The sequence below is a fragment of the Hydra vulgaris genome, chromosome 06 (genome assembly GCF_038396675.1).
Source record: "Hydra vulgaris chromosome 06, alternate assembly HydraT2T_AEP".
In the NCBI taxonomy this organism is placed as follows: domain Eukaryota; kingdom Metazoa; phylum Cnidaria; class Hydrozoa; order Anthoathecata; family Hydridae; genus Hydra; species Hydra vulgaris.
The window spans coordinates 47963828-47990487 of NC_088925.1; the positions used below are offsets into that span (position 1 = coordinate 47963828).

The following is a 26660-nucleotide window of genomic DNA, read 5'->3' on the forward strand; positions in this document are numbered from 1 at the left end:
TACTACAAGTGTTAGTAATTAAAATTAAAAGTAATTAAATTACTGTCAGTGTTAGTAATTAAATTACTAACAACTACCGAAAATATGTTGTTGCTATGTTATGCAAAGTAAGGTATCCATAGTAACCAAAAAAAGTTAACCTCATAAGAATTCTGAATCTCATTTTAATACAAACTCCCAATATTGTGTATTTAGCGCAAGTAAAATACTGTTAAAACAACGTTAATGCAAAAATGAGTTGTTGCTATGCAAAATTTAGTACCATAGCAACCAAGTTAAAACATACATAAAATCTGAACGGGGATTTAAGGGGACGAGCAATCAATTAAAACTCGATTGAAGCATCATATAGCTCAAATAAATATAAGACAACACATGGCAAATTGTGGTAATTATTAGTTATTGTGCGGCAAAAATAAGTTTCTTAAGAAATTTTTTTTTTTAATCTGTGATTTTCAAAGTATAACTGAGATAACATGCTATGACAAATTTATTTCACACATTGGTTTTTCTTATCTCTAAATACTCTAGAATAACATGTACTAATTTTTTGTTTCGAAAACGTAGATGTAATTGAAAAATAACACAACGTTGATGTCACCGTTAATAACTTATTTATAATTTTTATTTTTTTTTTATTTTATCTCAATATTCAAATGCTTAGAGTCCTGGTAACTAAGGGATTTAATATAAATAAATTATCAATAGATTTCTCCTAATATATGTAGATACTAAAATTAAATAGGTTTTCAAGATTAGACAACTAAAATTATTCCCATTTTGTCCACCTACTGGCCCACTGTGCAGCGGTATCGAATGCCTTAGAGAGATCAATAAATCCTCCAAGTACTTGTTCCCCTTTATCAAAGCACATAGATATTTTATTGGAAAGTTCAATAATAGCGTGTTCAGTAGAGCAGTATCTCTGAAATCCAAATTGGTTTTTGTATAAAAGCGTATTGAAATTCATGTAATCATAAATTCTATTAAAAATTACCCTTTCAAATATTTTTGAAAAGACAGGGAGTAATGATATAAGGTGGTAATTGGAAACAGAAGAACAATCACCATTTTTAAAAACTGGGTAAATTTTAGCTAATTTTAATTTATCAGGAAATATACTATTCTCAAATTAAAATGCTATTAAATAAAATAATGGTTTACTTATACTATCCATAACATAGATAGCTACATTACTAGTAATGTCGTCATATCCACATGACTTGTTACGCTTTAGTTCAAAAAGTGCTTTGTTAAACTCGTGTTTATTTATTTTTTCATTAGATATGCTAGTCGCGGGTTTATCTTCCAAGTATTCATCAAACATTTTAGTCGACTGAACAATATTAGATGCAAGAGAGGCGCCTACATTAACAAAATATTTGTTAAATTCTTGACATATATTTTTTTCACTTGTTATAGTTTTGTTGTTAATAATTACTTATTTTGGTAAGCAAGAGATTTTCTTTTTCTCTCTTCCTGTTACTTCATTTATAATAGACCAAATTTTCTTGATATCAAACTTGTTTTTATCCAGCTGGTTAGAATAGTACTTTATTTTAGCTTGTTTTAAGTTATTTTGATAAAACTTTTTATATGATTTGTACGCATTTTCGTCAATTTCCTTTTTAGATTTTAGAAATTTTGTATAAAGCTTTTGTTTTCTTTTTGCGCTATTGGGGTCTGCAGACATATAGACATCTGGGGTCTGCAGACATATAGACATCGACAGAATAGACATCTTCCCATCGCTCTTCGTACAACTTCTTTTTAAGTTTATCCAGGCTTTTAATACAAAGATTTCTTTTAGTAACAAATACTTTTTTATTGCCGTCGTTACATGAAACTCCGTGCGCAATGTGATAGATAGGAAAATGATCAGAGAAATCTGAAATAAAAATGCCAGATTCGAATTAAGTATCTAAAAAATTATTAGTTAAAATATTATCAATTGAGGACGAAGTAGCTTTTGTAATACGCGTTGGCTTAAAATGGTAGATATAATGTTTAATTCAAGTAGTAAATTAAAAAAGTTTATTGTATTTACAAACTTTTCATAACACATAGCATCCAAGTTTAAATCACCAGCGAAAAAAATATGCTTATTCTGAATGCTCATTTGCGATATAATTGCTTTAAGGCTATTATGAAAGTTAATTTGCTTACCGCACGGTGGTCGATAAAGCGAGGAGATTAAAAAAGGCTTACCAGTTTTATTTAGAATTTCAATACACTAAGTTTCAATATGTTTGTTTGCTTTACAAAAAGTTTTTTTTGCTTTAAATACAAACTTGTCAAGAATATAGATTGCAACGCCGCCTCCCATGCTTCCAACACGTGGTTGACTTATTATTTTGTATGATGATAAATTGTACAAAGAATTTTCTGACAAAGGCATTTTTGCATCTTCCCAAGTTTCTGAGGTACATATAACATCAAAAAGATAGTTTATAGAGTAATAAAAATGTTTAAAAGCCTCAAAGTTTTTATTCATTGATCTTATGTTTATACTTAGGATACTAAAATCTTTATTGTTTTTTACTCTATTAAACTCGTCAGGTTTATAGTATGTGTTGTCGAGACAACTAATATTTATTTCAGTCAAAAAGCTATATTCATTTTTGTTAGCTCTCGAAAAGTTTAAAACTGGAGACTCTAAGTTTTCAATATTAATTGTTATATTCAACTGTTTTTCTTTCATTCTCGGTAGATTCGCTGACTAATTTTCCTTGAAAAGATTTGATTCCGATTAACGATGTTTTAATTTTTTAATTTTTTTGTCAACTTTGCGTATCTTTGTCTCAAGTTGATCACCGTTAAAATTTAGGCCACGTTTAAGGTCTTCAACATCTATATCTAAGCTATCAATTTTTTCTTGGAAGCATCTGAAAGTTTCTTTAAAGCACTTTAAAATTGTGTCAGATTGAATTGACATTAATTCCTTTAGCATTCCCATAGTAATTACCTTTTCATTCTCCATAACAATAATCAAAAAAATATTAAAGTCAAATATATTAAAATATCTCTAACTTTCTTTGTTTACACGTGCGCTCTGCTCAATGATCAATGTGTAATCATTGTTAACACTGTTTTTTACAAATTTCCTAAAAACCATTGATAAAAGAAAATGAAAAAACAAAAAACTAAAATATTAAAAATAAGTTACAACAACCAAAGTAAAGAAACTCAAGACTAGCAAAATCTTTACATTTTGCAAGTGGGTAGGTTGAAACGGGACAGTTTAGAAGCTGCATTTATTCGTCAATTGCTTTATAAATGATGAAAAATGAAGGCTATCAATCAACTTAATATGTTCAGACATTAGGCTCTCAAATAAGTAATAAACCCATAGAAACTACACGCTCTTACACCCATACTCCACAAATAAGAAGTAACAGCTAAAATATAATTTTGTTGTTGTTTTATTATAAAATACCTGTATACTTTTAACCTGTATATTTTTAACTTTGTAACTACTACTAAATTTGAAACTAAACAAAAAATTTTATGAATCACATAAATCACACAAAAAATATGCTGAAACTATTTGTAAATATTTTTGATGAGCTGGCTAATTAGCAAAGGCGAGTGTAGAGGAAACAAAAATAAGCCACATTTATCAGCAGCTATTCAAATGCTAAGTTCTTTTTTACTCACAGCTAAAACTGCATTTCATCCCAATTTGGAGTAATGACCTTTTTTTTATATAATTTTTAACCATCTTTGTTTCCATCAAACACTATTAGTAAGCGAAGTTAAGTTATCAGAGTAAGAATTTCTTTTTTTTTTTTTGATTATTTGTTTATTTCGCCGTTTAATAACTTTTACAGTTTAAAAGTTTATAAATGAAAAAAAACTGGCGGGGCAAGTAGAAGACATTAATTTGTCTTATCACCGAGTCCCAATCGAACGTACCCAGTCGGCATATCTAGTATTGTAAATACTCGGAGTATTCATCACGTATAACATACCGCCGTTGATAACAGAAAAATACGCATTTAGTTTTAAGTTTTGAATTTGAGTTCAATACCACTTATTTATCAAAAATACGTATTATTTAATACTAGCAGTAAGCAACCCGTAATACGGGTTTTTAGTAATTTAATCAATTCTTATAGTTAACGAAAAAAAAAAGACTACATTAACATCGTTAAGTTCTTTTTAAAATCTGTTACACACAGCAGGTATTATAAAAAGAAAGTCAAGTAAAGCTTGCCAACACCTAAAAAAAGAAATGAAAAGTAATTACAATTTTTAATAACAAAAGTATCATTTGCATTTTATTGTTAGTAGAGTATAACAGATAATAATATAACAGAAAATATAAAGAATTAAAAAAATAGCTATAACAGCCCAGCTCTATCAAGACAAAACACAGAAATAATAGCGCATAGCATAAGATATTTGTAAGCACACATTATACTATGTTTCTCAAAATACTTAAAAAAGAAAAGATTATCGAAAGGCTTGACAACTTAACGTAAAAACACGGCTAAATAACACCACAAATTTATAAGATATTTTATCAACTGAAATATTTGAACTAAAAAATTTTTATTTGTTTCAAAATTGAACAATTATGGTTAAACAATTTGAATAATTATATCATAAAATAGCAAGCAAATCGTAAAATATTTTATATACATGGTCTGGTGTTTTATATACATGTTTTATATACATGGTCATGGTGTGGTATAAAGAAATACGTAAGAGCTCAGTAATTACATGTTTTATTGATGCTCCCTGTACTAATTCTCATTTAACTCTCATCTAAGTGAGAGAGGGAGAGAAAGAAAGTGTTTCCAAAGCAGCATATTAAAAAAAGTAAAAGACACGCAATAAATAATATCAACTGGTTTAATTAAGTTACCAGTAAACAAAACTATTTTTACCTATATTATTAGAAGTTCCAGCTTCTCTCTAACTGTTGACTAATGACTAATAGAGTAAATTTCATATCATTAAAATTTACAAAATTAAAACCATGTTTCAACAGTAAGGAAACTAATCAAGTGATGACAAAGACAACTAAAAAAAAGAACATTGAAAAACAACAGAATTATGTTTGAATTTATAAAAAAATTTAAAATCATTTTAATTTAAAACTGTTATCAACTGTTACTGTAAATGATAAAATTCATTTTTAGTATTGTTCTAAAGTGTTTAAAATCATATAAAAAAATATTAACACTGCTTGACACTGAATTCTGGCAAGTAAGTTTTCTGCTTGCCGAGCAGCATATTTTACATTTCAACAATGACTAATTTTACCTTGCCTAGATCTATCTCTTTCATTTGGACAACAATTATTTTTGCCTATTAGAATTTACACAAATAAATTCTTCGCTTATTAATAGCCATTTCAATTTCACTGTATTCTTTAAAAATACTACCAGTAATATTACTATTGTTTCAATTGGATAATAAAAAAATGTAAAAGAATCTTACAATTTGTGATCTTTTCTAATTAAAGACTATATTTTAACTTAAAATTAATTGAAATCCATGACTTTTTTTAAGTATATAAACAGAAAAGCAATAATATAAACAGAAAAGCAATGATAAAAACAGAAAAGCAAAAAATCTGGAACAAACATTTCTTTTAATAAAACTGCTATATTTAAACGAATTAAATTAAATAAAGCTCTAGAACTTCCCACATTGTTGATGGCAAAACTACAACACGTCCTGGTCTAATATTATGATCATTTCCAAGGTTGTTTACATGTTTGTGTAAGGCATCATACTGCTTGCTTCTGTTTAGGTTAATTGTCTAACTGAAAGTCTGTAATTGTAATACTGAGATAATGTAACATGATTTCTAACCAATGTAGCACAGTCAGGGTTGTGAACCATTTGCAAATTATGCCAACCAGCATCACCCTTTGGAAAAAATAGAGAATAAAGCGTAGAATCTATTTTGGCAGACATACTTGATTTAGTTTTAAGAGGATGACCCTTGGGTAAATAACAACTCCCCTGGAAGCAGGTGGAGCACCGTATTTGCCAACAAATATAACTGCAACATCATGTGAAAGGAGATTATAGCAACGTTTATCTTGCCCTTCAAGTAAAGTCATTTTTATAACTAAGACTGAGCAACCTTCTATAGCTGTTAGGCGAATTTCTTCATCTTGCACTTCAGCTATGTTTTTAAATGCAGGAGAAATTGGATTCTCTTCACTAATAAAATTTTGCAATCAAAACATTAAACCATTTAAGCAAAGATCAGTACGACATTGTCGCATTCTAAATATTACTGCTGCAAGTGGATCATAGATGTATAGTTGACAATGTCAGCGGAACATCTTGATTTTGCAGTAACACCTAAAGCAGTAACAGTTTGACACTAAATACTGAAGTGTAACCCTCTGTTATAAGTACATCACTTGGCTGGCAAGGTTGTCACATCTTGCTCTACACATTTACCAAGTCACAGCACTTTGAAAACATGGAAGCAACATAATATAAACATATGTACCAACTATACATGTATAAATGTGTTTAAATATGTTTAAGGTTAAATATATACCTTATATACATATTTAAACACATTTATAAAACAATTATATAACACATATTAACACATACACAAACAAAAAAAAACACTTTACATTATTATAAAAAAACATTGATAAAACAACTAAAAACAAACAATAAACATGTGCAAACAAAAATTTTTAAAATGATGCTAGAAATTTAAAAAAAAAATTTAAAGTAAAAAAATAATTATATACAAACAATACTCTTTACCTTCATTTTTTCATAAGAACTGTAATCCTCATAGCAAAATTTAACCTTTACATACAATAACATGTGACATGCCATGTCAGTGTTGGCACAAAATTTTAATTTATTTTTCTAAATTTTCTAAAAAAGAACAAAAATAGTTAAGAGCATCACAGAAGTTTCAAAGTAGTAATAACCAACTTTATGGAAATAGTATTAGTATAACTTTTTTGTTGCATAAAAAATAATTAGGCCTCATCCATGCCCCTATTTTCCTTCTAAAAAATAAAATATAAGCTCAATAAAAACAAAACTGCTAAAAAAAAACAACGAAGCTAAGAGAAAAACTAAAGCAAACAAAATGTAAACGATTTTAAAAATTAAAAGAAGTGACCCTTTCTATTTTATATCTAAAAAAATGTTATGTATAAATTGCTATTTTCTATACTTACTTCAATTATAATATGATCTTAATGATAATTATTTATCTTAATATGATTCTTTATGTAATATTTTTAAACTAATTGATAATAATTAAATTCCAAAAGGTAAAAAGTTTTAACTCGCTTAAAAGATCTTTCACCTATGACCGCGTGCATTTGGAGAACGCGCTCTTTCAAAGCCTAGTAACTAAAGAAACGACGTTAAACATTAAACGTTTCTGTAGCAATTAGATTATAGATATATATACATTTATAAACCCTTGGAGTCGCGGACAGCGTCATAGTGCATGTGTTGGGAGAAAACATTGAACAAAACATGATAAAACTTATAAATGTGTTATGTACAATACAAAACAGGTTACTAACGCGGGTTTGTAAACCGCCCCCCCCTCCAACACACAAACTATGATGCTGCCGCGACTCCAAGGATATATATATATATATATATATATATATATATATATATATATATATATATGTATATATATATTGAACTATTTATTAGTGAAAACATATGAAAATCAAAATTTTCTTTTTAATATAGTATATTTTATGAATAAACCTCTTCAACTTCCTTAGTACAACAACTCAAATATGATTAATAACAACTCCGTAAACATGAATTTTTTAATAATCTAAATCTTAATAATTTATAAACAATTAAAATTAAATAAAAATGTATGAAAATGATTAATGCTATATTAAATATAGAAAAACAAAACATATAATAACACAATTATATCCTAAACCTAATTAAATTTAAAAGTACAATTTAAAAAAAGATTACAATAAATTAATTACTTAATAAAATTTTAAAAAGATTTTATATTACCTTTTATTTCAAGCTACTAAACATTATCTACCTAATGTCTACTTAAACACTTTGAACTTGTACCATGAAAGGTCGTGACTTCTTTAAAAAAACACTTGGTTAAGAAAAGTCTGGAAACTACTTAAAAACTAAAAAAATTGTGCTTTTTACAGAATACAGAACTGTAACTAATATCGAACAATAGGCATAACTATGTGCACTAATAATAATATTCACTGTGCTATTTATATTAGGAAATAAAAGCAGTGAGTTCTAGTAATGAAACTACCTATTAATCATTTTTAACAACAGACACTATCATAAAGATAAGCCAAAGGTAACAACATTACGCAAAAAATTATCAAAGATAATGTTATGTATTTTCAGAATAGTTATTGAAGGCTAGACAACACTTAGACCTAAAGCAGTAACACCGCTTGACTGGTAAGGTTGACGAATCGTGCTCTAGATCTATAAATCAATTATATTGTGTTTCATAGTTTTACTAACTATAAAACACAATTTTTTTTTTAATGTTACATAACATATAAAAACACCTCTTATAACAATCATGTACACATTAGATAAAATACATTTCATACTATTAGAAAAACATATTTATATAAACATATTTATAAAACAACTATAAAACATATATCACCACATACACGTATTTATCAAAAACTTTTTAACTTTGAGCATAATATAAACATATATGCAAACCTTTAACAACTATAAAACAACATTTATTAGCATCAATTATTTTTAATGTAACAAAGAATGCAGACTACAATTCACAACATTGGAATGAAAAAGATGAAACCATTTAAGAATAAAATTAAAAATTTCTACTAAATACATATTCAGATACCTTGAAATGAAGCATAACACAACATTCTTTTGACAAATTCCAGAAGAATTTTTTTTTAATTTTTCTATTTCTCATTATTTTTCCTAAGAATATAAAATATACATATAGATATAAAGAAATATAAAATAGATTAAAAGAAACGCAAACTTATGTATATAAACTTACATGACCACAAGCAACAGTTTTATTTTATTTAACTTTCATAATAAATACATAAATAAAATTTTATTCTCATTATTCTTTCTACAAAAAACAATCTTAATCTATAAATAAGAAAATGAATTGAACTTATTAAAAAAGCCATCAGCTCCTCTTAACTGCTCTAGAAAATCAATCAATACTTGCTTAAAATGTTCTAAAAAGACTAACGACAAAACTGAAACAGTTTACTAAAAAAGAAACATTGTACTAAAAAAACTATTTTACCAGTCAATTTAGTTCTAACTTCCTCTAAAAAATGAAAACAGGCGATAAAAATTAGAAAAATAAAAACAACCAACAACAAACAAACGATTATTTAAATTTTTATTTTAAACAATGAACAACATTAATTCTTTTTGAAAATAAAAATATATCAGCTCTAATTTGCTTGCTTGCGAAAGACCGCATGGAATATATAACTGCGCATTCGCAAGTTTAGAAACTACTTAAAAACGAAGAAATGGTGTATTACAGAATACAGAATCGTCATTAACAACGCAAACATTAGGCGTAACTCTGCGCACTATTCATTAGCGTATTAATATTTAGATTTGATCAAAATCGGATACGATATCGTACCCGAATCTGATCAAATATCAACATGTAACGGAAAAACGAAAATCTTTGCTTTAAAGCGCATGCTTAAACTGATTGTGAAAGCAAAATTTAAATTAAAAAGTTTTTTCTCGAGAAATTTAGTAAAAAGTTTGTCTGGAATGAAAAGGAATAGTCAGGAATACATGAACAGTTGTATGAAGAGATATCGTTCTGCTAAAGCAGTATCGCATATCTCCAATACAGTTACAGTACTTTTTTGTACTAAAAAAGTTACTAAAACTTTATCATAAAAATATTTATTACAACTTTTAAATTTATTTAGTTTTATGAAGTCCTAAACTAATATAATTCAAATATATTATAAATCCTATCATTTCATACCTTGCTTATTTCATTATGTTGATTATTATTTTATTAACATTTCTGTTATGCTATTACCTTTTTTTTGTACTGTTTTAAAAAATTTAGAAAAATAAATTAAAATTTCGAGCCAACACTGACATTTTATTGTTGCTAAACGTTAAATTTTGTTATAAGGATTGCAGTTCTCCTATCTGTTTTTTCCTCTTTATTCAATAAGTATTTGATTTAAATTAAATATGATTATAATTTGATATTTTATTGCGAGATATATGTTTTTATATATGAATATATATATGAATTTTTTTAGATTTTTTCATGTTATTTTAAAATTTTTTGTTCGCGCAATTCAAGTTATATATGTTTATAGTTTGCATATATGTTTATATTATGTTCAAAGTTAAAAAGTTTTTGATAAATATATGTATGTGGTAATATGTGTTATGTAATTGTTTTATAAATGTGTCATTAAAATAGTATAAAATATATCTATTGTGTATATAAATATTATATGAGGTGTTTATTTATGTTATATAAAGTTAAATAAACGTATTGTGTTTTATAGTTGTTATATATGTTTATATTATGTTGTTTCCATGTTTTCAAAGTGTGTGACTTGGCAAACGTGTTAAGCAAGATTTTGCGTAAAGTTGTTATTTATGTTACTAATGTTGTTACATTTGGCTTACCTTTATGTTGGTATCTATTGTTAAAAATTATAAGTGGTTTTATTATTGAAGCTCACTGCTTTTTATCATTCACTAAAAGCCAATCAAGAAAAATCATTTTGCCGTATAAACATTTAGTTTATATCTCAATTTGAACTTTTAGAACCATAAAGTACCAACATGATTTGTTTTCTAAAAGCTAACATGAAATAACAATATTTAACAACTACTACTCTCTTATCATGACATCTTATCTCTATCAGATATATTGATTTTCGATTCATATATGATGTTTTTCTTTGTATTTACTTATCCATTACATTTTTTCATTTCAGATTTATCATATGATGGATTTATGCGATATAAAAGAGCAAAGGTATGTAAATTTTTATGAATTTTTTCAAGGCTTTTCGAAATGTGTTTCTTATTAACATGGTTTTACAAGCAAGGTCTGCAAGCAAATTTGAGCTGAAAATTTATTTTAGCTTTTAAGGAGAATTGGCATTATTCTTTGTTTAATTTAATTTGTTTAAATATAGTAGTTCTAACAAATATATGTTTGTTTATTCTTGGTTTTTTACTTATCTGTTTTCAGATTCTTATAAACTAGGCAACTCAGCTAAGCAAGTTTTGTTTTATTTTTTAGTGCTATTGGAAAGAGCTGAAAGTTATTTTTTAGAGTGATTGAAAAGAACTGAATTGTTTTTTAGTTATTTCACATGGTGTAACTGATACTGGTTTGAGTAAGTTTACTATTTTGTTTTAATTTATATTGGATTTATTTTATATTTGATATATATTATATTAGATATATATTTTGTGTATTTAACATGGAAAACTGACTGTAATTTGTTGACACGAAAGTTTATAAACTTAAATCTGCCTATATTTCAGTATATATATATATATATATATATATATATATATATATATATATATATATATATATATATATATATATATATATATATATATATATATATATATATATATATATATATATATATATATATATATATATATATATATGTATATGTAAATGTATGTATATGTGTGTATGTAAATGTATGTATATGTATGTATATGTAAATGTATATGTGTATGTAAACTACGTTAGTGTATTTTACAAATAGAGTGCTCAATGTTCTTAAAGAACAGAGCAATAATAAATTAGTAAAAAACACTTATCTAACTTTTTTCTTTTACTTGAAGTTTCACCATTGCTGGATCAATTTGACCATTTCTTGATCGATCTGATTCAACCCCCCCTGATGACCCAGCAATGGTGAAACTTCAAGTAGAAGAAAAAAGTTAGATATGTGTTTTTTACTAATTTATATATATACATATATATATATATATATATATATATATATATATATATATATATATATATATATATATATATATATATATATATATATATATATAATATATATATATATATATATATATATATATATAATTACTTTAGAGTAAAATATACTGACTGACATTGCTTCAGTTTTTTATACAAGATTGTGCATTAATTATTTTTGTTCATTAAGGTAAAAATAGTTTTGTGCATTGTAGATTCTTTGTTAAACTAAAAATAATTGATGTAAATAAATATAGTTTAATATTTTTGATAAACGACTTATGTATATAAACATATAAAAAGATATGGATTTCAATAAATCTTAAGTTTAAATAAAGTCTTTGATTAGAAAAGATCACAATTTGTAAGATTCTTTTACGTTCATTTATTCAATTGTAACAATAGTAAGATTACTGGTAATATGTTTAATAAAAACAGTGAAATTGAAATAGATAGTATTAGGCTCAACGAAGTTATTAATGTAAAATGCTAATAGGCAACTTGAAAATAGTTGTCAAATGAAAAAATAGATCTAGGCAGGATGAAATTAATCATTGTTGAAATGTAAAAAATGCAACTCGGCGTGCAGAAAACTTACTTGACAGAATTCAGTGTCAAGCAGTGTTAATGTCTGTTAATTTGATTTTACTTTAGACACTTCAGAACAAAGCAAAGTATGAGTTTAACTATTTATAGTAACAATTAACACTTTTAAATCTAAATAATTTTTTTTTTTTTATAATTTCTATCATAATTATGTTCTTTTTTTCATTTTTTTTTTTTAGTTTGTCTTCCCTTTGTCATCTTTTGATTAGTTAGCTAACTGTTGAACATGGTTTTAATTTTGTAAATTTAGTATGATGTGAAGTTTACTCTATTACTCATTAGTCAACAGTTAGAGAGAACTTTAATCAAGGTAAAAATAATTTTGTTTACTGGTAACATAATAAAACCAGTTACTAGTATTTATTCCGTGCTTTTTTACATTTGTTAACATGCTGCTTTGGAAACACTTTCTTTCTCTCTCTCTCTCTCTCTCTCTCTCTCTCTCTCTCTCTCTCTCTCTCTCTCTCTCTCTCTCTCTCTCTCTCTCTCTCTCTCTCTCTCTCTCTTTCTTAGATGTAAGGGAGGTTTAATAAAACTTATGTAATTACTGAGCTCTTACGTATTTCTTAATACCACAAATAATAATGATCATTTATAAGAAATATTTTACGAGTTGCTTGCTATTTTATGATATAGTTGCTCAAATTGTTTAACTATAAATGTCCCTTGATTGTTCAAATATTGTAATAAATAAAATCTTTTTAGTCCAAGTATTTAAGTTAATAAAATATCTTATTAAGTTGTGGTGTTATTTGCCAGCGTTACTATAGTAACAATGTATACATTGTGTTGTCTAGCCTTTTTATAATCTTTTTTAATTATTCTGTAGACAGAATATATGAACCTGTCATTTCATAAAAGAAATAAGTCCAAAACTTTTAGCAGTTAGTTTATAAGTTTGAATTAAAAATTTCTGTATGATTTATGTTTTTTTTATAAAAAATAAAAAACACATAAGTTATATACGTTCTTTATTTATCTACTTCTATGTTTAATTTTTTTAGCAACCTTGACATTATTTAAAAAAAAATCATATTTTTGTTGATTTTGAAAAGTTTTAGTACATGTGCCCTTTTCGAAATGACAGGTTCATATACTTTCTGTTATTATTATCCTAATTCTACTAACAATTAAATGCAAATAGTACTTTTGTAATTAAAACTTGTATTTTTTTTTTTCATGTCTTATTTTAGGTATTTGCAGGCTTTACTTGACTTTCATATTCTGGTACTTGTGTTGTGACAGATTTTAAAAAGAACTCAACTGATGTTAATGCGGTCTTTATGTCGTTACCTATAAGCAATGACGTTGCTGATACGGAGTCAAAGTTAAAATATTTATAGATAAATTTGTATTTAATATTTTAGATAATATATCAAGTTATTAATGTGTTTTTATTGTTATTAATGATTTAATAACTCATAACCCGTATTACGGGTTGCTTACTGCTAGTCATTAACAGAGTAATAATCAAGTAAACAAGAAAAACTGAAAGATATAAGATATTCAAGAACTCAGATTAAATTTCAATAATAACTTTTAAGATTAGAGGAAACATCATAACTGAATTTAAGTAAAAAAAAGAAGTTGATAAATTCTGAGACATACTTTCTATAATTGAAATTTTAGTTTAAAAGAAGCATTTAAAATCGGATATGTTAAAATCCATAAGTAATAACACCTGTTTCGATTCATTTTTAAACTGTTGTATATTAACTTTTTTCGTATTTGCAATATTAGAAAACTTTTTCCACAAATAAGGTCCACGATATCAAATTGAATATGTAATTTGTTTTAAATTATATTTAGGGACAATGTAGTTATTATCTGAAAATTTTGTCGGGTATATATGCACTACTTTTTCAAAATAGGACTGAAATACTTTAGGAGTTAGTCCCATCTTTATTTTATAGATAAACATTAAAACTTGGTGTAAGTTGATTTTATAAACGTTTAATGCGCCTAGTATACGCAGAAGAGGCTCGCATGGTACAATTTCATCAACTCCAAATAATATAATGCACGCATCTTTTTGTTTACTGTACAATTTTTTTAATTTTGTGGGATTAGTACTTGCCCATGCAATATTACAATAAATCAAAGAACAATTAATGAAAGAAAAATATTAACTTTTTAAAGATTTATTATTTAGAAATCGTTTAGCCCTATATATCTGGCAATATCTTTTGATGTTTTTTTCTTAATGTTTTTTATATGTTCACTCCAACGTAAATGTTCATCTAATATTACACCGAAAAAGTTTTTTGCCCTGGGGGCACTACAAGTTACTGCATATGTAATTGTTTTTTTTGCTCAAATTGGATGAGCTGCTTTCTATTGATCAAATAGCTTTTGAACCAAAGTAAGTTATTAGTATTAAATTTCTTTAAATTTAATACTAATATTGCTTTTCGAATAAGGGATCGTCTATAAATTACGTCACACAATTTTTGACCGCTTTTGACCTCCCCTTGTCACAAAATCGTAACACTTAAGAAGCAAGTTTTGTACGAGTTGTCACAAAACCAACGTCCCCTTCTCTCCCATAGCGTGACGTAATTTATAGACAACCCCTAAGTAAAATAATATTTTAGATTAAAAATAAAATTATCAAACTGTAAACAGCATTACGAAATGGTAATAATATAGTCAATTACATAAATAACATGTTGTCCCAATGTGCCCCACAAAAGTCATTTGACTGAAATTATTACTTTTTAAAAAGTTCAATTCCAAATTTTTTTTTCAAACCAGTTTCTTAAAGAGGATAAAAAATACTGTCTGAAAAATATAAACTTTTTATAAATAAAGCAAACTTGCATTTGTTCAAAATAAATCTTTTGTCGTTTTATCGCTTAAAAAATACGCATGTTTTGTTTATCGCAATCTTACCGATGCATTTTGGTCCTGTTAATGCATTTTGGTATTTCTAAAAATAATTTTTTTTTTTACAAAAACAAGCCACAATAAAATAAAATATTTTATTAAAAAAAAATTTGTTTAGCTGAGGTATAAGGTTTTAGGCATACTGTCCCGTTATGCCCCACTGTCCCGAGATGCCCCGCTCTGTTTGCAGTATTGAGTACAAAGAATTAAATACTTTTTTGTATCACGAAATTAACAAAATATTTTTTTACAGTCGATGTATTTAAATAAAATGATATTAATGTTCAGGGCATGGATATATGTGCCGCCACAGAAGCTAAAATTGAAGTGGAGAAAAATAAAAATAAAATAAAAAATTTAACACATTTAATTACCAAGGTAAGTTTGATAACTAAAAAATTTTAGTTTCAAAGGTAACAACTACAAGCTTTTAATTCTACATTTTTTCTGGAAAACTTTATTAGTGCAACACTATACTTATTTTAGAACATAGAAGAAGCTCAAGCAAATCAGAAAAAATATTATGACGAGAGAAATACAAAAGTAGATGAAGAAAGCATTATTATAAAGTTTTACATATGGATATACGAGGTAAAAGAAGAAAAGGTGCTGCTTTTAAGCCTAGGTTTACAGGTCCATATTATGTATCCTTTGTTACGAAATGCGGCAATATCAGACTAACTGGAGAAAATAAAGTTCCTTTAAAAAGATCACATAAAATGTTGCACATAACCAAGTTTATTGATAGTAAAGATAAAGGTACTTAAATTAATTCAGTATGGGAATAAGTTAATTACAATTAACTTGAAAAATATTTGAAGTTAGACACACTACAATTGTTTAACGTAACAATAAACATAAATAATTATAAACATAAATTTTAACTGCATTATCTATTCTACACCTTAATATAAGGAACCTCCTAAAAAATTTTGAGAATTGTAAACAATTTTTATTTAGTGTCAAAATTAACTTTCATATTATGTCTAGCCGAAACATGGTGCCGCGAGAGGGAAATTGAAATCAATTCTAATTTTCAACTTAATAATTATAAAGTTTTTCATCATATTAGAGACTCTGATAAAATAGGTGGAGGATTGTGCATTTTTATCCACAACTTCTTAGATTTCAAACTACGCAAAAGTTATTTTGCTGTTACGCATGATTTTGAATTGTTACGAATTGAAGTTGTAAACAAAATTTGCAAGAACGCAGTTGTACGCGTCATAAACAGACCTTCTAGTAATAAAAAAGCATTAAACAAACAAATTAAAAGCCTAATTATAAGTGAAGAATTATGTGGCAAATGCGGTTACTTCGTAGGCAATCTGAATTTAAATTTACTTGAATACAACAAAAACAAAGGCGTCAGAACTTTTTTCAATATTGTGTTTCAAAATGCATTTATTCCAACTATAAATAAGCTTACTCGAATTACTGCCAAAAAATTACTGCTACTTTAATTGATCAAATTATAATTAATAATTTCAAAAACATAAAAATTAAAACTGAAATATTTGTTGCAGACATATCTGATCATTTTCCGGTTTTTATAACAGCACAAATCGTTAAATCAACCTTCTAAAAAAAGTAAAAACTAATAAACGAGTAATTAAGGACGCTTCTCTTGTGACATTTATTAGCCTTTTGTCGACAACAAACTGTAAATCTGTTTTTAAAATAAAATTTTTTAAAGTAGTTTATGATAAATTTTATCATATACTTGAATTGAAGCTTAAATCATCTGAAACTATGACAGATGACGAGCATTAATTTTGGTACCAAAAAACAGTAGTAAACACAGTAACTTGCTTCTTGTACCAATGTGCTGACTGCACTTCATCTTGCCACAAAGTTGAAAAATTTTCAGCAAAATCTACTTGAAGGACGGCTGTGTTTGGATTGCTTTGAAGTTAGATTTTATGATCAATATGTCTTTGATTGCCGAAGAAATGAAGGTAAAGATTTTGAAAAGGGGCTGTAAAGATCATCAACTCTTCCCTTTTTTTCAATCTTTTTAATATATTTTTTATGGTAGCATGTAATCCATTTATTCTTATCATTTTTATTCAAAATATATAGATTATGAAACTTTGCAGCATCTTTGCATGTTGTACACATATTATTATTATAAAAATGTCTTTTCACTATCACATACAATGCTTAGAGAAAATTCATGTGAATACAATAAAAAGTTCAAGGATAAGGATTATATTTTGATGTCATTGACAACAACAAACGTTTCTTGACATTGAACTAGACAAAAGCACATGTAGTGCGCGTAAACTAGCAAACTTTGATTTTCCAACTGATTCTTCAGGATAATCACTTTTAAAAACAGCATAAGCTTTATTAACATTCACATACAAATGAAGTTTTTGCATAGTTTTTATCTTGTTCTTTAATCTCACGACAATGATGTCTCTTTTACCAGGTGCTTGACGGGAAATATTATCACGCTGGTAAAAATCAAGAATTCATTTTTAGCAGTTTTTACCAATTTTACAGTTAAAGCATCTAACGCATTTTCACTCAAAATTTTTTCTGGACTAGGGGTTTCATTCATTTTTTTTTTAAAGTTTTTGTACAACTTAGCCGTCTTTCTGGTTGATTTTGGTAGTGCTGATTTGGCTCTCTTAACAGCTTTTCCAAGAGTGCTTGCAGACTTGTAAGAGGGTGATGTAACAGCTACAGATTTTCATTCTGCTATTTTTTGTCTGCTTTTTCTTTTTTGTTGCCTCTCTTTTTCTCGTTGAGCCTCTAATTGAGCAAGTCGTCTTTCTTTTCTCCTTTTTGATTCTTTTTCTTTAAATACTTTTTCGCCAAATTTTTCTAACTGCTTTTCACGATATTTCTTTTGACGTTCAGCATGAGTAAGAGACATGTTAAATCCTTGAAAGATTAAAAAAAAGCAACACAGTAGTTATGGAGATGGACGTATTACATTCTAAGACTCACTGAGCATTCATCCTCCAAATGTTGTCTATGCAAAACACACCTACATTTTGTAATCTTTGTAGAAAACGTTAAAGAAAAGCTTGCGACACAAAAATATTGCCAATTGAATTTGATAAAAACTCAATTGTGGTTTCAGTTTAGCGGTTTTGAATATTGTTTTAAATTTTGTTAAAAAATTGTCACGGCGTGACACAAAAAGATTCTAAAAATAACTTGAGATAATTATTTTTATAAAAATGGTAATATTTTTTTAGATGTACTTCTCATTGCGCTCGAATTTTAAAATTCTAAGTTTCACTGGTTGTCTTAGAAATAAAACTATTGGTACTCTAATTGTCACAGGGTGACATGTCATAGCGTTACAATAGTGGTAATAACATTTGATTAAAATAAATGGTTTTTTAAATTCGTCTGGCAATAAGTATGTTTTTATCATTAGTAGCAATGATTAGTTCAGCTAAAAACCTGATTGTAATGAGCAAGACAGTTTTCAAATTTTTTTATAGGTTCAATTGAACTTTGGCATTTAAAAATGATTTAAATTATCGCAAAAACGCCTATTTTTACCTTCTGTTTCAGCCAATATAGTTTTTTATGATAGCGGCATACAATAACGAACTATATATTTTCTGAAAGAGAAGTAGAGCTTTATACTGATAAATAAAACTATGTATATTGGCTTGATTTAATTTTTCATTTTTTGTGAAACGGTCGTGGTAGCTTGGTAGCCAATTACTAAAATACAAAAATAAATACAAAAAACTTGCAACATAATAAAATAGGTTATAGGTTAAAAAGATATGAATATTAGTCGTTTATCAAAAAAAAACTAATTGTAAATGACTGTAAAATTATTAACGACGCAATAATTGCTAATTTGTTTAACCATGCATTTGTTAGCACAGGTCCAAGTTTAGCATCAAAAATAAATAAAAGTAAAACTTGCTTCAAATCATACCGAAACTCTTATAATAATCCAATGGACAATAATATGCTATCAGAAATGCTTGATGCCATGTACTTACTTAAACCAAATAAAGGTAATGGAGTTGAAGATGCAAGCAGTAATGTAGTAATTGAATCGATGCCTTATTTAAAAATTCCACTTTTGCATATTTTTACGCTCTCTTTAAACCAAGGAATCTTTCCGATAAACTTAAAGTTGCAAGGGTAATACCTATACTAAAATCAGGAGATGAGACTAGTGTCTCCATTTACAGGCCTATTTCCGTACTATCATACTTTTCAAAGTTATTGGAACACATTATTTATAAAGGATTGTATTACTTTTTAGATGTAAACAATATTCTCAACAGTAAGCAATTTGGGTTTAAAAAGAGCCACTCTACTGATCAGGCTTTTGTTCATCTTGTTCATGATATCTTTAAATCATTTGATAAAAATAAATATCATAAGGTGTATTTATTGATCTCAGTAAGGCTTTTGACACTGTCGATCATTACATTTTATTAACAAAATTAAAAAACTATGGTATTAAACATATAAATATTGCGTGGTTTGAAAGCTGTTTGTCAAAAAGAAAACAATACATTTCTTATAATAAAGGTGAAACAACCAATATGAACATGTGGGGCTCCTAAGGGATCTATATAAGGACCACTCCTACTTCTCATTTTTATTAATGATTTAAGCAAAGCTTGTACTGAACTAGATACAATTTTATTTCCAGATGACACAAATCTATTTTATGCACATAATGATACAAACACTTTGTTTAAGTCAATAAACAAAGAGCTATTAAATCTTAATGAAATGGCGACCAAATTATCTCTAAATGTAACCAAAACAAAATATACTTTTTTCCATCGTTTTCATGACCGAGATTAAATTTCTTTGAAACTGCCAAAACTTTGTATTGGCAACCATGACATAAAAGAGAAACCACTTTAAAATTTCTCAGCGTGCTTCTTGATAAAAATGATAAAAATTCTTGATAAAAATTTTCAATTTCTACTAGAGGGCCGAAATTATGGAATAAAATATTAACTAATAAACTTAAAACAATTTCTACGCTTAAAGTGTTTAAGAACAAATTGAAGCAAAAACTACTGATGAACGACGTTGCTCGGCTTTTTCTGAAGTTTTAATGATTGCTACTGTTAAACTTTCCCAACAATTAGAGGTTTGTCATTATGGACTTGACGATCTTAGAAAAGGATTGTGCCACTTGTTATTGCTTAAATTCTTCATTTTCTTTTTTTTTTTCAATATATATAAAAATTTATGGTTTATAATAATTATTCACATATTTTAAGGTATATGCTGGTGTACAACGAAAGCTTCAGGATTATGCGTATTAACTTACAAGCTTTTTAGTAATATAGTTTCTTTGTACTAATTTTTTTTTCTTTCTTTTTTTAAATTTTTCTTAACCAATACAAAAACAAAAAGTTAATGTAGAGCTTTAGAACCAATGATTTTTATTTTAATAAGTCTTTTGAAAAATGTTTTATACTATATAGTGTTACGTTTTTTAATTTTTGTTGTCTTATATTTACGGTATTGACTAAGGGGCTTGGTGATAAGACCAATTATGTCTCCTTCTTGCCCCTGCTATTTTTATTTATATAATGGTTTATGACTAATAAATTTATATGACAAAAAAAAAAAGTTTCAGGAAATTTTAACGAATATAAATGTTACGAAAAAATTAAGGAGAGTTTGACGCAATGCAATTTTCAAGTAAAAATCAAACTTTAAAATTTGATAAATGTTTCAGTATGTTTTAACATTACTTAATTTGAAATTTACGTACGTTAGATATTTACATACAAGTTCGATCACGTTTTCTTATAAAACAAAGTGCTGCGACGCTTTCTCATCACTCCTCGGTTGCAATGTCTGCCAAGGGTTCCATGTCAAACACGCTCGAATGAGCACTAACACTACTACTAACACCATTAAGTTCAACAATAATATATAGAGATGTGAACTTTTTATACATTTCTGTCAATGGCTGCTTTATTTATGATCTTATAATTACTTTCACTTTCTTTTTTTAGACGATTTTATGAAAAACAGTAAATAAGTTTAATAATTTGTTTATTTCTGGGATAGTGGCTAATTTATTTGGTTATACTCTTGGATTTGATACCAAAGCGAAATAAAGTATTCATATCAACAGCCTTTACTTAATATTAAATTATAACTATAAGTTTATTGTTCTGGACCAAATACTTTGAAGAACAGATGATGATTTTTAAAACCACTTATGTAATGCAGGCGCAGATTTACGGTATAGCCGTTATGGCTAAGGCTACACCTTAAAATAATCAACGAAATGAAAAATGTTATAGTATTCAAATATGGTTTCAAAGTAATAATATTATTAGTTATAATAAGTTTTTTTGCCGTGTAAAATCGGCTTTTAAAGAGGTTATTTAAAACTAAAAGGAACTAAGATCGGTAACTGCACCTTATAAAATAGCTCAGTGGCTAACTAATGTTTTTGAAAGTAATATGTTTTTATTGTAGAGTTGTATGCCGTCAACACTCGACGCCCGAGGCTGGATTGCTTTTTGATTTGTCACATAACTTGCGATTTTACAAAGATTGGGGGTGGGTTCCCATTGGATAAATTTTAGTTTTAAGGACATTTTTTTTTAAGGAGCCAGTTGGTTCTTATAAAGAAATCACCTTCCCCCTCATTTTATTCGTAAAATTGCCTCTGCTTGTCATATATTGATTTAAAACATATATTGTCCCCTAAACTATGCGAACATTGCGTGGTATACTACTAAAAAAAATAATTCCAAGTCTCTTTAACAGAAACATGTTGTACCTCTTATTAATTTCAAGGATCAACTTACACTCATGACAAGCCTCTTCCCAGAGAGCAAACTTACATTGGCCCAAAGTAAATTTTACATTGGCAAATTTATTCCGTTAGGCGAATATTTCTTTCCAGAGTAATAATTCCATTCTCCAAATCGGTTATTCGCAAATTTTTTCGTAAGTTTATAAAACAAACTTTTCTAATATTGAATTCATATAATTTCTAACAAATTTAATTTAGGGATCATTACAGTTTATCAGTTTTTACAGCCTAATAAAATGGCAATAGTATTTTTATAAAACTCTGCTATAAAAACTAAATGTATTTTATTATATAAAGTCCAGTATCTCTAATTCGAATCTCCTTAATTCGAAAACCTCTATAACTCGACTAAATGTAAAGTCACCGTGAAATGCGCTTAAGAAACTTTTTTGTTTAACTTTCTATAATTCGATTCTTTATAATTCGAAAACCTCTACAATTCGAATGGATTTTTCAGACCTGTCAGTAAGATTCTCTCGTAAATCGAACTTTTTAAATTTTTGTCGTATAAAAAGTTCGTTAACCATTAAACTCTTTTTTCAAGTTTCGAATGTTTTGATTTTTTTGTTAAACATTTAGCGTGAATTATTTCCTTCTGTTTAAAAAAAATCATGGCATCAAAAAGACTGCATAAAGAAAACAATTTAAAGCTGAAATACGAAGCTCTACTGGAATTGGAGAAGGAAAAATAAATAAAGAGGTTTCAAAAATCTTTGATATTCCACCAAACACTCTTTTAACCTGGAAAAAGAATAAAGATAAAATCTTTGACGCTTTTCGTCAAGGAAACTTGGCTCAACGGGTTAAAGTTGATACGTATTATCAAGTCAACAAAGCTGAACTTAAATGGTTCAAACGAATGAGAGATGATAATGTCCCAATCAGTGGTTTGCTGGTAAAAGAAAAAGCTTTATATTTTGCGAAAGAGTTAAGCTTCGAAAATTTCTAAGCTTCGGATGGATGGCTAGACAGATTTAAGAAAAAGTAAATTAATTTCTTATTTTATTCTCACCAATTTTTATGATTAATGACTTTGCAGTATATGATTATTCTACAGCTTTTTCTTTAATTGCTTTAAAAAAAAAAGTAAATATTTTCCAGAATTAGACATTCTGGAAACTTGCAAAGACCTCGAAGTTAAATTCAAAAGTACGTATTGCACGTATAAGTTACGTCAAAGCAACTATAATTTTTTTTGTAGATATGGTATATCTTTCAAAACTATTTCTGGAAAGGCAAATTCTGTTAACGATCAGATGATCACTCCATGGCTTGAAACCACACTTCCTACAATTCTCTCTCGATACCCACTTGAAAAAATTTTTAATGCCGATGAATTCGATCTTTTCTACCAATGTTTGCCTGACAAAAGTTTACATTTAAAAAATGAAAAGTGCATAGGAGGCAAGCATAGTCAAGTTCACCTGACTGGGATGGCCGCAGGTAATGTAAAAGGAGAAAGACTTTCATTGTTTGTAGTTGGAAAATTGAAGTCTCCTAGATGTTTTAAAGATGTGAAAAATATTCCTTGTCGCTTTCGGGACCAACCAAAAAGTTGGATGTTGGCAAAGTTATTTGACAAGTGGGTTCAAGACATTGACCTAAAGTTTAGTTTTCAGAAAAGGAAAATTGCTTTAACTGTAGATAATTCTTTTGCCCATCCTAACGTACAGAAACTTGATAGGGTGGAGCTTATCTTTCTTCCACCAAATACAACTTCGATCTCCCAACCTATGGACCAAGGAATTATCCGATCTCTTAAAGCCAAGTATCGCTAAATTGCAGTAAAAAAGAAAATTGCTGCCTTAGAAAAAGAGAACAAGATGCCTAAATTTTCTATGCTATGTTTATGCTAACAAAAGCATGGAATTCCATTCCAGATGAAATCTTCGTAAATTGTTTTAAAAAATCAAGAATATCATTAGAAGCAGCGGAAAAGCATGTAAGTGATAATAACGACCTATTCTGTGACTTAGATGAAGACAAGACTGTAATGGAAAACTTAAGGAATGATCTCGAATTGTTTAAAACAAAATTCGATGCAGATATTAACCTCACGGCCGACGAGTTAGTAGACATAGATTTCGATATTTGCATTGCCAACAAATCATTAGATGAGGACATCATTGCAGAAGTATCTGAGCATGATGCTATTGAAACTGAAGAGGAATCCGATGATGAGTGCGTTGGTGTTTCTGACAATGCTACAAAACGAAGTCTAAACGAAGCGATGCATGCTGTTACTGTACTCGAGAATTACAGTCTTTATTCTAACTTTGGAGATGATTTGACGAAGGCTCTTAAAGACATAAATCGTGTCATTGAAATGGATTTAAAAGCCTCAAAAAGAAAATTACTGACTTTTTTTTGAAAATGTAAAAGTTTAAATCACATACTATATTGCATTTAAGCCTAAGAACCACTATTTGATTGTTTGTTTCATTTCTATTTGTTACTTTGACCAGAATATTTGAAAAAAAGTCAACTTTCTATAATTCAAAAATCTCTCTAATTCGAACTTTTTTTTTCCCTGTTAAATTCGAATTAGAGAGATTGTACTGTATTTATTTAGTAAAAAATATTATAATAAAAATTAGGATACAAATTGTATACAAATTTGACATAACCATGAACATACTTAAGTTTGGAGTTTACATAATGCCCAAACAAGTCATACATAAAACATCACAAAAATTCTTGTAACATTTGCCGATGTAATATTCAACTATATTTTATCGTCTTCAATCTAAAAACAAAGTTTAATTAGTGTTTCTTGTACAATGCTTAGTTGAATTGATTGACTTGTGCTAATTCTGCCTGAACATAGTGTACATTATCTTCACCATTGTCCTCGAAGTTTATGTCATCTGGAATTTCCCATCTGGAAATTCTAATCTAATGGAATTTCTAAGCAATAGTAAAGGTTTTCCAGTAAATTGCACATAAAATATACTTTACAATATATTGTTCGAATGAGCATATGTTAAAAGCACTAAAATGCTCCACCACTCTTGTGACCTCGGATTGTTTCACATCACTATTTACCTGAAGATGAACTTTATTGAAATATATTTTCTCTAGTGTAGTTGACTGATTAAATGGTGTAATCATGAATAGTAGATGTAAAACGTGATTTTGACACTACCCGAAAGCACCATTTTTCACTCTCTCTGACACCATCTCTGAAAACCTGTCGGAAAACTTTTTAGCACCCACTTTTGTAAAAATGTTTTAGTACCACTCTGAGAAATATTTTTTGGTATCACTCTCGGAAATCTTTTTTTCGTATCACTTGCGGAAAAGTTTTTTTGCACCACTCTACGATTTTAATCTCTGGAAATTTTTTGACACCCTGTGAAAAATTATAAGTAGTGACGTAACTACTTGATTACTTTACACCGCTTATTGGCAATCAATTTGTAACCCCCCTCAAAAAACATTTCCCCTCCATGGTTTAGTACTATTAAACGGCAATTCCATGGAGGGGAGGCTATTGAATAATATATAAGCATCGTATAGATTGTATTTGTTATTTAATATAATCTTGAGAGAAACTTGAAACGACCTCCATCAAATTCAGCAACTGGATCCATAACAAGGAGCGCAACAATATCTACTTGTCCAGTACCAGATGTTCGAGTAACAAGTATTTGGATGCTATTACCTGTATTATTAAGCTTTAGCCCTGATTTGCTTAAATGTTGATTGGAACAGCTTCTGAAATCAGGTGCCAAATATTGTTGGGTACTCAAAATAAACCATTAGGTATTTCAGTTTGAAAACCATCACCACTATTTAACATATTGGTTTCTGTACTAATGTTGCATGCTGATCCACTAAGGTGTCTATTAGATTCTTTTACAAAATGATAAAGTTGCATTCCGTTTGAATATAGTCTATTAGGCTGCCCATTAATTAAAACATCAATTCTGGTAAGGTTTATTGAGTTTAATTTTTCTGGTTGTCTTGTGAAAGAGGTAGATTGGGGAGCATTAATTAAAACATATTTCAACAAGTTGCAGGCAATATTTACATTGAAAAGCTATGAAGTTTAAGTTGAATTTTCTTACACACGTCGATGAAGAATAACTCGCTCGAATGAAAGACCAAAACGTGAAACACTACCGTAAGCAATTTCTTTTGCGAGTTGCTCATTTTCAACAACTTCATATTGCAGAGCTAAATTATTTAACGCATAGTTTGTAGTAGCTGAAGTATCAGTTGAAATAATAACCTTACTTCAGTCAGAGAAAACTATTTTATATACAAGCTGATCTGAAAATAATGAAGGATGAAACGGCCCTTTGCTATTAAATAATTCAAAATCAAAAGCTGTGCAATGCATAGAATCAGTAGGAGCTGGACCTTGTCCAA

The 26660-nt window shown here is 27.8% G+C and overlaps 1 protein-coding gene and 1 long non-coding RNA gene across 2 annotated transcripts; both read left to right on the forward strand.

Moving 5' to 3' along the window:
* Nucleotides 1-10220: 10220 nt before the first annotated feature.
* Nucleotides 10221-13991, forward strand: LOC136081926 (uncharacterized). Its single transcript, XR_010639248.1, has 4 exons — nt 10221-11017; nt 11288-11384; nt 12784-12914; nt 13798-13991. It is a non-coding gene; the product is annotated as an uncharacterized LOC136081926 (long non-coding RNA).
* Nucleotides 13992-19439: 5448 nt separating this feature from the next.
* Nucleotides 19440-24064, forward strand: LOC136081460 (tigger transposable element-derived protein 4-like). Its single transcript, XM_065798774.1, has 3 exons — nt 19440-19512; nt 22937-23213; nt 23488-24064. The coding sequence occupies exons 1-3, from the start codon at nt 19440-19442 to the stop codon at nt 24062-24064; spliced, it is 927 nt and encodes a 308-aa protein (XP_065654846.1).
* The last annotated feature ends 2596 nt before the right edge of the window (nt 24065-26660 follow it).

Excerpts from the sequence above, each read along its gene's own strand:
- LOC136081460 (XM_065798774.1), top strand. The coding sequence starts at position 19,440 with ATGCTATCAGAAATGCTTGATGCCATGTACTTACTTAAACCAAATAAA. Across the intron at positions 19,513-22,936 it reads TGGAGTTGAAGATGCAAGCA|CTGAAATACGAAGCTCTACT; the intron begins GTAATGTAGTAA and ends AACAATTTAAAG. Across the intron at positions 23,214-23,487 it reads GCTTTATATTTTGCGAAAGA|ATATGGTATATCTTTCAAAA; the intron begins GTTAAGCTTCGA and ends TTTTTTTTGTAG.